This window comes from Parus major, chromosome 1 (assembly GCF_001522545.3).
Source record: "Parus major isolate Abel chromosome 1, Parus_major1.1, whole genome shotgun sequence".
Lineage (NCBI taxonomy): Eukaryota > Metazoa > Chordata > Aves > Passeriformes > Paridae > Parus > Parus major.
The window spans coordinates 48,003,814-48,019,412 of NC_031768.1; the positions used below are offsets into that span (position 1 = coordinate 48,003,814).

General features: G+C 40.6%; 1 protein-coding gene across 2 annotated transcripts in view; it reads right to left on the bottom strand.

Moving 5' to 3' along the window:
• Positions 1 to 15,361, bottom strand: part of SLAIN1 (SLAIN motif family member 1) — a 51,313-nt gene extending 35,952 nt beyond the window's left edge. The window contains exons 1-2 of one of the 2 annotated variants that reach the window (XM_015640391.3): positions 14,569 to 15,361; positions 11,317 to 11,456 (exon numbers count right to left, since the gene is read on the bottom strand). In XM_015640391.3, coding sequence (XP_015495877.1) covers positions 11,317 to 11,456; positions 14,569 to 15,020 — 592 coding nt within the window. In that variant the 5' untranslated portion in view covers positions 15,021 to 15,361. The remainder of the gene's footprint in view (positions 1 to 11,316; positions 11,457 to 14,568) is intronic. The other variant, XM_015640401.1, reaches the window with a different exon arrangement.
• Positions 15,362 to 15,599: the final 238 nt, after the last annotated feature.

Below are 15,599 nucleotides of genomic sequence, written 5' to 3' on the forward strand. Positions count from 1 at the left end.
GCAGAATTCAAATATGTCCATTTATTGGGATATAACACTCTTGATCATTTATGATAGATGAAAATACAGAAAAGATTAAATTAGTCCAATTAGTCCAAGAATGACCCTAAATTGCAGTTCTCCCATCATTACTGTTTAGTCCCGAAATTCCTCTGCATCCCAGAAACATCCATACAAACACTCTAGCTCCCCCTAAAACCGTATCTACTTGCCATCTGCATTCACAGGTTAAATTTCTGGCAGGAGGCTTTTTACCAGAGAGGTCTATTTACAGTTTCTGCCTCCAATATCGTTCCAAGATGCCACAGTCCCTCTTCTTTGTTCAAATACACCTGCTGCCTATATTGAGGCAGACTGAAAAAGCTAAATCTTAGACTCAAATCGAGGTCAAAAGCAACACTTACCCTCCAGGAACCCTGTGGCTTTTGGATAAATATAGCAGGTGTCACAGTTATGTGATTATCATGAGAAACTGTTAACACTATTACCAAAAGCAGAGAAAAGATACGAAACACTTAAAAAATAAAAGCTCCCATGAAACACATTTTTCATACTTTTAAAATACCATACAGGAAAAAATTCATGAGAGTTTATGATTAAGGAAAGTTCTAACAGAAGTTTAACTGACTGTGAAATATAATAACATATCAGAATATGTATCCTCACACAGAATGAAGGTTCAACACCAACCTTGAGTCAAATTAGGAAGCACTAACCAAAAAACTGCTACTACAAAAATGGGTAAAGAGACATATAGATGCTTGATATAGACACCATTATCATTAATGTCACCGGGGTTATGGCTTCTGCAACTATTTTTAAGCTAAGCAGACCAGACTCTTCGGATTCCCTTGAGAAAGGCCAATATCTGCTGGCAATAACTCAGAGCACATTCCTGCATTTATGTTTCCCTGGGGTGATTTCAGCTATCTCAAGGGAGACGCTTTAAGTAAACTTTGCCTTGCGAGTACCTTCCAGATGTACACTGCACCAAGAACTGTACAAGTATTTAACAGAGGCATTCTTTGCTCCTCACTAGCAGGCAACACAAGTATAAGCTGGCAGAGGAGGAGAGAGGAGTGTAACATCACTCAAGAGCACAGTACAACAGGGAAAGCATAAGAATGGCACACAGAACTGAAAAGCATACAAATTGCAGAAGCACCATCAACACAATTATTACACTGCTGCAGCATCCTTCTGCCCCTGTCTTACTGTCCAGGATAAAAGGTACTCTGCATCATCTTTTAAGTGTATCCGTCACCATAACCTCTCACGTCCACAGTAACCAGAAATACAAACTTTGACAATATAGTTTGAGCTATTTCTCTATAAAGAAACATTTTATTTCTTTCAAATAATTATTTCAGATTTATCAGCATGAACATAAACCAAAAAGAGATAAAATATTTTTGGACTATGCCCAACACAACAAGAATATATGTGCCTACTTACACAAAATTGAGATTTTTTTTTTTATTTTAAATTTATAAGTAAAGATCCATTTGTGACTACAGCGAAGTATCACAACCGTGATGCAGTCTGAACACCGGCTATACAACTGCAATACATGAAGCACAAATGACAAAAAAGAAAACTGATGACACCATGGAAGAACAGGCTGACGCCAAGATTCTGCCACTCCACCCTGCCCTCTTTCACACTAGCCTGCAAATCACTCTGTATTCTGCCTTTCCTATGGGTTAGGGAGGAGGATTAAAGAACATTAAGGTTTGCTGACATTTCACAGAGCTGCTTGAAGGAAGAGAGCTATGAAGGATTGGTGGACTTTTAGGAGGAAAGGACATTAGGATGTTAGGATCTGTGCCTGAAGGCAACAACACAACACATGACTCAGTTGCTATCACCCACGTAACAGCAGGCCACAAAACTCTGCCCTGCACTCACAATGGACTTCAAACGTGTTATGAAGAAAAAACTGCCTGAAGACAAAAGTCACAAATATATCAAGTGCCAACTAACTGTAAAAGAAAACAAAACAATAATTAAAAAAAAATACATGGTATAAGTCAGATGCAAATTCTAAAGACCTACTACTCAATCTTACTCTTTTATTAAGTCTACACTGGGGTAGAACCTTGCACCAGACAAAATCGGAGCTACATTTTATGAGCCACTCCTAAAGCACAAAACAAGTTAGAGCCCCTAGCCCTAAGAGCTTGCTTTAACTTCTAACATAAATCTTTACATAACTTTCAAGTGATTTTAAATGAAGTGGCAGAAAAGCTAACACTAGAAGTTAACTTGGAGTTGCATACTTCCACCACATGAGTGATGGCACTTTTTTCTTGTGTGCTGATAATTTTTCAATAGAATGACAGCACCAATATAAAGTGCCTATTATATTTTCTTATATGTAAAAAGCAATTCTAAACAGAAAAGATGAAACAATGCATCCATGCACACACATAGAAGGGCCTACTTGTAGACAGCCTCATTTTAACACCTACAGTCTGGAGCAGAACCAATCCTTCAGCATAAAACAGCAAGGGCATGATTCAGTCATCTGAAAACAGAACGTAATGACATTTTAGGTGCTCCAGCTGGTCCAGTTCAGCAAGGCTGTTGTGCAGATCCTGTGTCATACCCATCTGCCCACCTAGACACCTCAAGGATGCAAAAGGATGTCTGATCCATTTATCTTAGTGAAGTTGCCAAGCATAATCTCAGTCAAGGTGACTGAACCTTTAACTATATATTAACTAGACACAAACCTAAAATTTGGTGGAACAAACCTGGACCACTACATGTTCTATGAATTCACATAAATAAATACCTGAGACCCAACAACAAGGTGCTTACAGAAAGACACAAGAAGAACAGCTCCATGTCTGGAGCTAGAAATCGAGACACAAGATGCATTTCCAAGGAAGATTCAATCACACATGTTCCTCTGTGATACAGATACAAAAAAAGCAATATCTCATGTATCTAACTTAAGACTAGCAGACACATAATATAATTTACACCATTTCACCAGTTACTGGAATGTGGAACAAAACTTTTGTGCCTTTCATAAAAAGATACAGATAGCTACTAGTATGTGAAAACACAAAAAATCCATAAGCATTCTGTGTCTTTGTTTTGGAGAATGAGCTTAGCTTCTAAACAAATGATTACAAACAAGGTCACAAGTGCTATGATTGAAGAAATAGGAGACCATGAGAAACCATCTCTGAATGAAAGGTACCAAGGCTATTCTTGCAAAATGCAGAGGATATTCAAAACCTGCTAAAAATATAAAGTGATATTGCACCCAAATCCTTCTGATGCTAAGTACTCCAAGATTTTTTTTCTAATTAGTGGAGAGAAATTACTACCTCCAGACTCAGTCTGCACAACTGCTTAAGAATGGCTGGGTAAACTGTCCTTTGGCTTCTTGAGAATCAGTGGACAGACAGTTTCTCACTGGTATCTAGCTTTAATGACTTAAGATTCAGTGAAATTAAGGGTAGCATTTAGTATCAAAAAGAGGTCTTACAAATCTGTAACTCAGAAACAGTCTGTCCTCCATCAACTACAGACAAAATAAGAAAAAACAACTGATCTCAACTATGCAGCAGAGGACTTAACTCATCAACATTTACAGAGGAATTTACCTGACTGCATGAGGATATCTTCAAAGTTATCCACCTCTAACTCTCTTAACCATTTTAGAACTGTGCTCTTCGAGGTACAAGTCTCCTCACCCTGAATTAATACAGGGCAGGCAGCAAAATCAACACTGCTACTTGGTACTACCTAATGGAATAAGACAAGTGAATAAAAAGAAGCTGACTTTCTGAAAGTAGAAACTTGCTTGCTCCAAGTTGGACAGCAAGTGCAATGGCCCCCTCTGCATTAGAGGGGCACACAGGGCTGGCTAATTTCAGCAAACAGACAACCACTTTCAAGCAAAAAGCTCTCTCAAAATCAGGTTTTCATAGATTCTTCTGGTATTATGAAGTGGGGCCAGTCTGAGCTCAGCCAGCTGTGCAGACTTGGTAACAGGTACTTTACATTGTAGAAGTGATAATGGTGGTCCAAATATACCAGTGAACATCATCCAATACCTCTTTGGTCTTGGTAACACAACAGAATAGATTTAAAAACACATAAAATAGATAAAGCAAAGAAATGCTATGCTCAACGTTATTTTAAAAATTGTTACCCCATATTAGCTTTCCATGACCTCACATAGCCACATACTCCCATATAGTATAAAATATTCAAGAACTTGTTGCAGTATACTTGGTGACTCAATTCCTTTAACATTACCAAAAATGTAATCTGTAAATGCTGCAAATCGTTTATCAAAGCAGCAACTACCTAGGCTGCAATCGTTTTTTGCTGACAAAAATATTTTTTTGTCCCAGAGGCATACTTTTACAACTTTTTCCCCCTCAGACCTTTTAAGCATGAAGCTTTCAGTGAAGCATTCCATTACTGTGATAAATCCACACATAAAAGATGATTTTTGGAATAGCTTAGTGACCTCACTAAGGGTAAATATTGCCCAAGAAAACATTTTCTGTAATTAAAAAATTTACAAGAATATTCTATTCTAGAAGTAAAATTCGGATAATAATATTTTAGAAGAAGTTCATGAAGGGGAAAAAAATAGAACACTCAGGAATTTTGTTTTTATGAACTCCTATGTCTCCATCATTTTTACTAGCTCACCTTCTGTCTTGCAACATAAAACAAAAAAATCAAGCAAATCTGTGAAAGCCTCTGCCCCTCAAATATTCAGATTAGAGCTTACTGACTACATTTCTTTATCAGGTAGAGTAAAAAAGGATTTTATTTTATTACAAGAACTGTTGCAGAAACCTTTAGGTAAAAGCAAATGATTGTTAAATGTCTCATTTCCATGAAACATGAACGGAGATGCTGAATGTGGAGCACTTAGGAAAGCAAATGCAAATAATCAACTTCTTTCTAATATATTAAAATGCAATGGCAGTTGCCAAGAAGAAGGACTGCATGATATATTTACAGGACTGTAGACTATCCCAGAAATAACCAATCAAGATACTTCAGGATCATGGCACAAAACCACACAAATTTCAGTGTGAAAAAAAGCTTCCCAAAAGATGCAATATTGTGAAGACAAGAACCAAAGGGCTCCCAGAAAGTGAAAATACAGAAATAAACCATTTAATAAAGAAGCAGTGCTACCTCTATCACACTTGTCTGCATTCTAAAATGTTATTCCCAGCTCTCTTCTGCAGACATCAAAAACACTGTGAAAGAAAGACAACATGAAAGACAAAAGCTGTAACAATAATTTGGGGACTAACAGTGAGCAAGACACAAAAGACTATCAAAAGGAAAAATGAAATGACAGCATCCAGAACAGTCCAGTTTTGAAAAGATCCTCGTTTGAACAAAAAAAACAAAAACATCTCCAGAGGACAAGCTTCCAAATGCCCTCAAGTCAATTATTAAAACCTAGGCTTCTTTTTAATTTCTACATAGGAAAGGAGTTGCACACTTTAGAAGACAAGCCAGGACTAGTATTCTGCTAGGTAACACTAAAAGTGCCTGTACTTTTAGCATAAAGCAGTGTTGATGCTACTTCTATTGCTTTTTAGACACACACTGCATTACAGGCTTTGAACTTACATTGTGAGTGTAACTTATTTAAAATAGGAATAAGCCTACTGAAATCCCCACATGAAATCTAACAGTGTTTCTAGATGTTTAACCACTCATGATGAGATGATAATCCCAGCTCAGAAGTCATCAAGGATTAAAAAAAAGCACACTCCAAAACGGGATGGAAAGAGCTAACACCACCTCTCTACCTGTACAGAAACTTCTGAATCCAGCTTCCTCTTGCAAGTATAATGACAACCAGAACTCTGTTCTAAGCAAATAATTGAGCTGCACAACAATCAATCCCCAAATATGATTAAATTCTTAAATAGTATGTATATTGCGATTTAATAAAAAGTAGAAATCATATTGAAGAGCTGTAGCAAAAAGGCAAGAGACATCTCTGAAATTAATCAAAAGTTAAGTGTCTGATCTTCTATGCATTTGTTGCCATAAGGGTTTTAAACCAAACACTTCTATCTTCAAGTGTACTTGCAGAGTAGCAATGTTACAGTGACAGACAGAAATGTTCTGTTTGAAATGCAAGTCAAGTATCAAACCTGAGTTTTTCCAAATTGAACTACACAAATCCTCAGCAGCTGTGCTAGAAAATCCAGAGATATCAGCATTTGCAAAACCTCTAAGAAGTGCTTGGAATTATGCAGCTGTTACAAATTACTTCAAATAAATGAAATCTATTAGGAAGTAACTGTTGTGCATGTATAGGTGCACTCCAAGCACTAAGGTTGTAATGCAGCAGAAGATGCCTAAATAGCCTGACCTCCAAGATGTCACATTTGTCAAAAGGCACTAAGATGTGGATAAGAGCTCTGGCTGTTTATAATTTTTTATTATCAGAAACATACACAAAAAGGAAGCAAACCTCTCATGCCACTTTTTTCATTCCTTTCATTCTTTCTAGAGCTTTATTTTATTTATGATGGAAATAACAATTATCTGTAAGCTTCTGCACATTATTACTTCCTGCCTCAAAAGCATCTTACATAGAACAAATCTGCATTATATATGAGCAAAAAAGCTATATGAAATTCTATTAATCCAGTTCTGAGTATCACAACATACATATATGATCAATCAATGGACAGCAAATAAAGTTAAACCTAATGAATCTACTTGAGAAAAAAAATTCACAAAAATCCCCCTTGCCCTTGTTTCAGCACTGATCCAGCTCAAGCATACAAGATAAAAACTTTGTTCACTTACAGTATTTTCTGTTTGCTTCTGGATTTAACAGACTACTGCATAGAAGTTCTCTATGAGAGTGGTCTCTTAACAGTTGAAGTGTATTCCATATCTTAAAGACTCACAATAAACTATTTCACTATGAACCCATAGAAAGTGGAAGAGAGTTAGAATAAGGGGAGAGAGAACACTGCCTCTTCCTGCGTAAACCACAAGTTACACATCCAGGTAAAACCTTCCACCTGGGCCCCTACCAGCTGTAACCTACCAGATTTTTATTTTTTTTTCTTACTAGGTAAAAAACCACTATACTATCAAAATAAATAATTTTGTTTGGTCTCCTCCCAGTTTCTCTTCTGGGTACATTGTATGTTTGGATATCAAACTTAACTAATATTTAACACTGGGATTCAGTACAATAATGAATAAAATTCTTCTAATGAGAGCCTTTGAGGAATCAAAAATAATGGAGAGAAACAACAGTGGGAATGTTTCACAATATATCTTGCCATCCACAGATGGCACAGATCAACAGCCTCCATCCTGAAGCACAATAATAATTTTAAACTACTGCAGCCAACTGCAAAACCTACAGACTTCAGCTGCCTACTGTTCTTAAACATCTGAAATGGTAGTTCTGAATAAGAACTCATCTAAGCCAAATTCTGAATCTACCCAGTATTTCATGTTGCCCAATAATGAGGAGCTTCCTATCTGGAAGGCTGAACTGGATGAGTTACACTTTGAGACCCTGTATAAAAGCTGAGATCCTCCAGACTGACTCCTTGCTAAGCCTCTTAAATCCTCAGTTTATCCACCCGCCTGCTTCAGAGATTTTTGCAGAAGTTAGGCAGGGTATCTTCAGCCAGGATACCAGTCACTACCATCTCAACAGTTTCAGGAGGGTTATACCCATCTACATCAGCTAGGAAGTTTACAGGTCACATCTCTTTGCTCACTGAACTTAATGCATGTCCCAGCATCTTCAATTACTGCCAAGAAAACACAGAAGAGGCTCCACCACACCATTAATGTTAGGTGACCCTGTTCACTTCAATCAACCTAAAAAAATAAAATAGACAGCAGGATTAAAATCCAGTGAGCTAACAGACTATATAATATACAGGGAACTACCGTAAGCATAACAAACCAGAAAGGTTTCAAACAGGAGGTAACTGACAAAGAGTAAAAAGAAAGATGTGATCCAGTCCAGCCAACAGAGATAAAACAACTAAAACAAACAACAAATGTTACCTCAACACTGTAACTGCTTACAGAAAACAGGAACAATTCCAAGCAAAGATCTTATCATAGGAGGTTACACTTAACTTTCATCCTCCTTAAAGCTAGCATGCTTAATCCACAGAAATAGGGTTTGTAATAAGCTTAGTTCATTATAAATATTATAAAAGCTTTACCTACTTAGTGGTAGACCAGAGGAATGTTGAGAAGCTTGCCCAAGTTCTCACAGTGGTTCACAGAAGAACCACCTGCTGGAGATCACTTCTGTGCTTATAATAAACCTCAAGGATTTATGCCAAGATGAATTCTTAACTTCCACCATGAAATACTCAAAACAGTCATTTTCACTAGAAAGAAACAGGCTGGTGACCGCAGCGAAGTGAAAAGAAAATACCACCATTCAATTTCTGGCCTGAAAGACCAAGTAGCTGCTGGACTATTTAACTGCCTTGGACTGCTTAGGCAAAAGTCTCTCACAAGCTTTTTAGCCTTGTTATGAGATATCCTAATGCTGGGATATTTAAAAATAAATTAAAACTTTTATAAAAATCAGGACCTAATGCAGTAAGAAAAATTCACACAGGCAGGAGTAAGTGAGGGCAGGCTTAAAAATCCTAGTAAGATAACAACTCAAAAATAAGGCAAAATTTGTATTTTTTCTTGGCTCACTGCCCTTCTCTCTGTATGAACTTATCCAGATATGCTGACTTTGCAGTCAAAAATCAATTTTTACTGCTTTTTATTTCCATGTGCACTCTGGAGTCTAAAGAGCTGTAACAACTAAACTGGTTTAATTTTTGGCTAATGCACCATAAACTAAGAAAATTCTACCGATAAGCGACTTAAGAAATCACTCTCTGGTACACTGTAAATGTTTTCTGACTACTCATTTAATAGTTCTGAAGTACTTCAGTGTTAACCATTGATTCAGAGCCAAGCAGAAGAGGCACAACTAGATTTCAAAATACTCTGAAAATGCCCTTGCAAGGCATATGGCTAAAAGGGGAAAACACCATTCAATTCCAAGTACAAAGTTTGAAACTTTAGTACCAGAAAAGAAGAATGTCATAGCTAGTGAGTCATTTATAAAATCTGGATGGATTATGTGTATGTATTTATAAGTGTGTGTTACTGATTAAGTCCACTGCAAAACAAAACATAGGAAAGTCAGGTTACAGAAAGCTTTCTGTACTTCAGAAATCAAATAATTTGATTTTTAGAAAAGTCTCACATCTGGTTGAAAAACTAAGGAATAAATATATATGGTGGAACTAACACCTAAAAATTTAAGACTAAGAAGGATGACATCTGCTTATTATGTGTTACTTATAAAGGTACAGGTGCTAGAAGAAAATACTTAGAAATAGGAGTGTTAATCAAGTCTTAACTGACTTATTAATTAAAGCAATTTTAACAAAGAATTGCTGCAGTATAAGCACAAGTCTATTCCCTCCCTGAACATACTGTTCCCATAACAAGTTTTATTTATGGCACACAATTTCTCAAACTTTTTACAGAGCTCAGGAAATTCATGAACCAATTGCCATGAGCAGAGCATATGGATCAGAGTAACTCACTGTCAACATAACTCAGTGACATATGTCATTTTGCTGCAACTTCTGCAGAGAGAGAGACTGAACTGACAACCATAGAGTAATTTTAATTTGAAACTTTTATTGCCTATTCAATTTAATAAATCCTTTTAAGGGGAAAATCAGGTCATGCAGTCCCCTTGCTTGTTTCTACACTGACATTACAGGCTTGACTCAATTGTCCATACTTCCATGTGCCTGCTCACTTGAGATGCCTTGGGGAGGCCAAGGTATCATTAAAGAACAGAAAAAGCACAGGATTTTTAAAAGGTCTCCATCTGTCCTGAATAGAAATCAGCATAACAGGCCATCTCAAAGGATACCAGTTACCTATGTGGGGCAGTCTAAACAGAGCTTCTACACCAAATACTACTCCATTGCTGGATGCCCAACCACACACAGATGCATCTTCAGGCGAGCACATGGGGCTGAGTGCCAAGCACCCATTGCTGTCAGTGGACTTGAGAGAGACATTAAATTAATTCTACACTCAACACCTAAACCTTGTAACTTGAACAGCTCCCCTGATGCCTCTGACTCTACACACAAAACTTCCATTGACAGTCAAATATGATACTCGGCTCACCCTACGGAGTATGGTATCTGATACTCAGATACCAAATTAACAAGCCAAAGTCGACCCTAAAACTAGATGGGATTATTACCAATATAGGAACCACAGCTTGGCCCACAGAACTTGAGGCAAATAAGCTCAACTAAGTATTTCTAGATCAATAATCATTGTAGCATCTTTTATAGTCAATGCAAAGATACTGATGCCTTCAGAGCTTGATTCAGTTAAATGTCCAAAATCAGGCAAGACTTATCCACAGCTACCCATATCCTCCAAAGCATACAGGAACATGCTCCATTTCTCTTAATGACAGCTGTAGCTAACTTATACAGCCACGTGTTCATGATGTCATTAGCTTTATTCCTTCTTCTGTCACATTCCTGTATTGTTCGTTTTCTTCTTTCCAAGTGAGTTATAAACCTTAACACCCTCCCTTAATCACTTTCTTCAACAACACTTAATACAGTCTTAATGAGACCCCAGATGGTAAGAAAGTAAGAAAACTGCTGTCTGGTATTTATTTAAAACAGAAGTCGGATCACACAGAGAACTCTACAAGTTCACCAGCACTGATCAGCCACCAGATGGATTCAGTACCTGAGATTACCGAGAGACCAACAAAACAGCACTACAGTCAAGTTACAGCTCTTCTTGGTGTGTGCTATACTTAACAAAGTTCTGACACTACATTAGATGTTGACAAAGTAGCCTTTCAAGGTTTATAGCCCCATGATAATTCTGACTCTACAAAAAGTGAAAAGCACCCTTTTTCAAACCTCGACAGATATACCAATAGTAAAGTTAGCATCAATACTTCCTTGCCAGGAGGTCCTCTATTTTAAGCTATGGATGAAAACTGACAAGTTAGAACAACAAGTTTTGCAGGAGAAAAAATGGGTAACAAAGGAGGCAAATACTTGAAAAAAACCAAAAAAATTCAAACATTTGTTAGCATTTATGTAATGAAGGAAGACTTGCATACATATGGAGAAACTGCACGTCTGCCGTGTGTAAAGCCTGCTAAATTATGAAAACATCCAAGAGGAGTGAAACACCAGACCAAAAATGCCAATCTCCTAAACGAAATTAATAAAGTTAGATTACCTTGTTCCAGTCTAAAGCATAGGGAACGTTTTGCAGCTTCTATCTCAGGAGTTGGATGATCCAGAACACGTCTGCACCACTGCATAGGACTCAGTGATTTCTCTCGTGGAGTGCGAGTCTTGGTAGGCAAGACGTACAACCTTAACCAAAACACAAAGAAGTATGAGCAAGATATGCAATACTGTGAAGTCGGCTTTTGTAAGGTCACTTTCCTATTAGATACTAATAATTTATAACATCTAAAGCCCTGCAAAAGGATATCTAATAAAAAGCAATATATTCTGAAATACAACAGTTTGCATTAGTTTTCTTTCTTCCCTCCTCAGAAAAACAGGTGGCAAAATATCAACTCTACAGGTCTGGCACGACCAAAGTTCAAGTAGATTTCATGTTAAAATCTTCTGTCTAATCACTACCATTGTCTGAATTTCAGCACTGCCCAAAGTTCAAATGCATTAGGTGCTGTACACACATCAAAGGTGCTCTTGCTCCTCCCTATATTTACTGGTGATTTAGATAATTTCAGTATCTCATTTTGTCTTCACCCAGATGAACTAGATTTTGGCCAAGTCATATTTGTAATGATTAAAAAATATTTGACGAGAAACACTGAAAACCTATTTTCAACATTCAACACCAGAAAAAAAAAAAGCACATATGCAAAAAAAGCTAGTGTAAGTACATTATTCTCAGACAAGAGCTGGCATCTCTTGATCAGTTGCATATTAGGAAACCAGGTTTCAAAGCAGATTTCATGGGAGAATTCGTGAGGCTGAGATCTGGGTTGCTACTGTCGCCCTGGCAGATTAGCAGGCACAACAGATGCTGATTCACCTGGGAGAGCGCAAATCTTCCAGGAAGCAAACTATTCTTGTCTGCTGGACAAGACTCTGACTCACAGATCCCTGGCCTGACCACCTCTGAGACAGGGGGCTAGGGACACCCAGAGGCAGATTCTCAAGGCAACAGAAAAACACTCCACAGACAGTAAAGGGATCAGGCCTGTACAAAAGGGCAAGAAAGGCAAGACTAAACTAAAAACAGAATTTTGTTTTTAGTTTAGTTTTGCAAAAACTAAACAGGATTTTGCCGCTCAGGGGGTCACCAACAGGTAGCAGCAGCCTTCCACCTTCACAGTTTTGGCTCAAGAGCTACCCACATCCCACCAGAGCACCCCTTCTCCAGTGTCTGGTCCATACATTTTTTTCGCCTTTGAAGTCAATCAGCACTGTCTATCCAGTTCACAAGGAATAAAATCCTCACTGTGATTGCTATCTCTCTCTTGGCAATCCCAGCAAAGATCAACTACTGAATTGCTCTGAGGAGAGGACTCATTTCCTCAGACTTCCTGCAGTGCCTGACCACACATTTGAAAAAAGGATACTGAGAAAACCAAGAAACGAATGGAAGAAAAGCTTTCAGGTTTCCTGTTAATCTGCAGAAGTGCTTCAAAAGCTGAACATCTGACTGATGATCAGACCTTCCTGTAAAAAGCTGAACACTACAAAGTAGTTTGACTTGTCTGCAGTTCCACAGGGTTGGCTGGTTTCAGGGTTTTTCGTAACTGAAGTGAAAACAAAAAAGCAAAAAAAAAACCGCAAGCAAAACACAAAAAACCAAAGGTACTTAAGGCCTAAAATTACTAATCAACAACTAGGATATGTACTGAAGGCTTTGGCTTTCAAGACAGCAGTTTGCTTTAAAGACTGAGATTACAAAAAAGCCCCAAGCAACTGGCATCACACGCCTGACCTTTCATGGACAATGACAGAGATTTATCCTTGAACTAGAAACGTTCAACAGCTGAAACAACCCATTCTCAGTGGAATAAATTTGTTAACAAACCCCTGACATAAAATTCTGCTGTGGACACACAGATGTGTGACATAAAGGTACATTCTGGCACCCAAATCTAGGATTGCTCCCAGGGAGGAAATCAAATTGGAAATCTCACTACAGCACATAATGCAATGACAACTTACTACCACCCTAAAATGTAAACAAGGAAAGCATTTTGTTTAACAAGACATTATCAAACAAATTTGATATTCCTTAATGCTGGGAAAGCTAGAAGTCAGAACCAATATAAAATTTGATTTAAGTCTGGACTGCTAAGCCCAAACCAGCCCTGCACAGACCAACCACATGCACAATGAAGCAACGCTGAGAGAAATTTCCACATGATTTGTACATGATTCTCAAAAGCCATTTTCAGAAACACAGTATTGTGCACCATGAAGCACATACAACAATCAGAAATATTTCTGACATTTAGATTAATTTTTGAACAATTAATTTTCTACCAAAATTAAGAACGTTTGAACACATCTCAGCTTCTTTATACTGCATTTTATTCTTATCTGACATTAGCTTTAGCTTGAAAAACTAACCTCATAAGAAAGAAAGCTACATGGAAGCTTACACACGTACTCTCAACCTGTTATTAAAATAAAGATCTATATATTGCCATTTCAAAACAATTCAGGATCAGTGACGTTCCACATGATTACACTGCCAAGATAGTATTCCAGCACTGTCCCTACGATGTCCGCCCACGTTGCTAAAAACAGGTTTTGAGGCACTAGCTTTACTGATCTACTTGTATCTCTACCTGGCAATCTCCCCTTCTGTTTGTTTTTAAGGGATTCGTCCAGGTCGATTTTACTTTTCGCTTTATTCATTCGCTATCCATTTCCGATTTATTCCATTTACTAGCACCCTGCCGTGCCTTTTGGAGCTGCATGTCCGCGTAAAACACACAATTCAGATCAACATCTAAAAGACAAAAGCCCTCCCAAATCCCTGAAGATGAGAGACAATTTGGCAGAGATTTTTGGGATGAGGAGGCAGCGCTGCTCAGATCAAGGCTTTTCCGGAACGAAATTCCGCTATTTTTAATTCCTTATGTAAACACGAGGCTGAAACTAGGCTGAGATCTGTACGATGTTCCTCGGGGCGGAAAGCGAGCTCTGCTCCCCACGGAGGGCGCGACGCCCCGGGCCAGCCGGGCGATGAAGCCCCGACCTGAGCAGTCCCTTCCCTCGGCAGGGCGGCACGGTTTGGAATGGGGATGGAGAGGAGGAAAAAAAAAAAAAGGGGGGTGGGGGGGGAAGCAGATTTCAGTCTAAGCAGGGAGATCAAGTGGATTTGGGGGCTAATACTAATCAGAGCCGGGAGACCGCTACAGGAGGCCCGGCCGGGGGGCACAGCCGGGCCGGACCGAGGAGCAGGGCAGGGCCGAGCCGCACGTACCATGTATCCTCGTCCTCTCCGCAGCCGTCCTCCAGCTCCAGCACCGCCACCTCATCCAGCACCGTGGCCGCCGCCCCCGGGCCGCCGCCGCCGCCTTCCTGCCCGCCGCCAGCGGCCGGCGGCCCGGGAGAGGGTGTGAAGTAGGCGAGGGGCTCCGGCGGGCACAGCAGGGTGGGCACCGGGCTGGGCAGGCACGGCGGGCCCGCGGCTGGGGGGCTGGCGGGGCGCAGCCCGCCCGGGGCCGGCGGCGGGGCCAGCAGCAGGTGCGGGCTGGGCGGGCCGGTGGCCACCGCGGCGGCGGCGGCGCGGCTCCGGAGCTGCTCGTTCTGCTTCTCCAGCTTCCGCACCAGCTCCTGCAGCTTCTTCACCTCCAGCTCGGCGCTGACGGCAGAGCCGGCACCGCTCCCCTTCACCTCCGCCATCATCGCGGGCTTCAGCAAGGCAGCCTCCATCCTGCCGGCCCGCTGCCGCCGCCGGCACCTGCTCCGCCGCGCCGCCGGAGGGCAGCGCCCGGCTCCCGGGGGAGGCGGGAGCGCCGGGGAGCGCCGCTCGCAGCGCTAGGGTCCGGCCCTGCGCCGCTGTGCCTGCCGCCCCGCCGGCCCCGCTCCTGCGCCTCCCGTTAACGGCAGCGCGGGCCGGATCCCCTCCCACTCCGGCAGCCCGAGCGACGCGCACACGCACTCGGCAGAAACAAAGAGCCGCCCGGCGCCCCCGCCATCCAGCCCCGGGGAAGGGCGGCGGGGAGCACCTCTGAGGGGAGCCCCGGGTGTTTAAAGAAAGGTGCCTTCCCCCCACTGAACCCCACCGCGTCTCGCCCCGCCCGCGGGCTGGATCCGGCCCAGGGCGCCGCGCCTCTCGTGAGCCGTGTAATTAGAGCCTGGTGGTGTCAGGGTTGTAATTATGCAGATTGAGAGTGTGAGGGGAATGGGAATCACAAATAGAGGCTTTGTTGGGCTTGAAAGGAGCTAATTCAGCCAAAAGCCGCCGTTTGTAGGTTTGAAACGTGCTGATTCTGGGAATTTTGGCGCAAA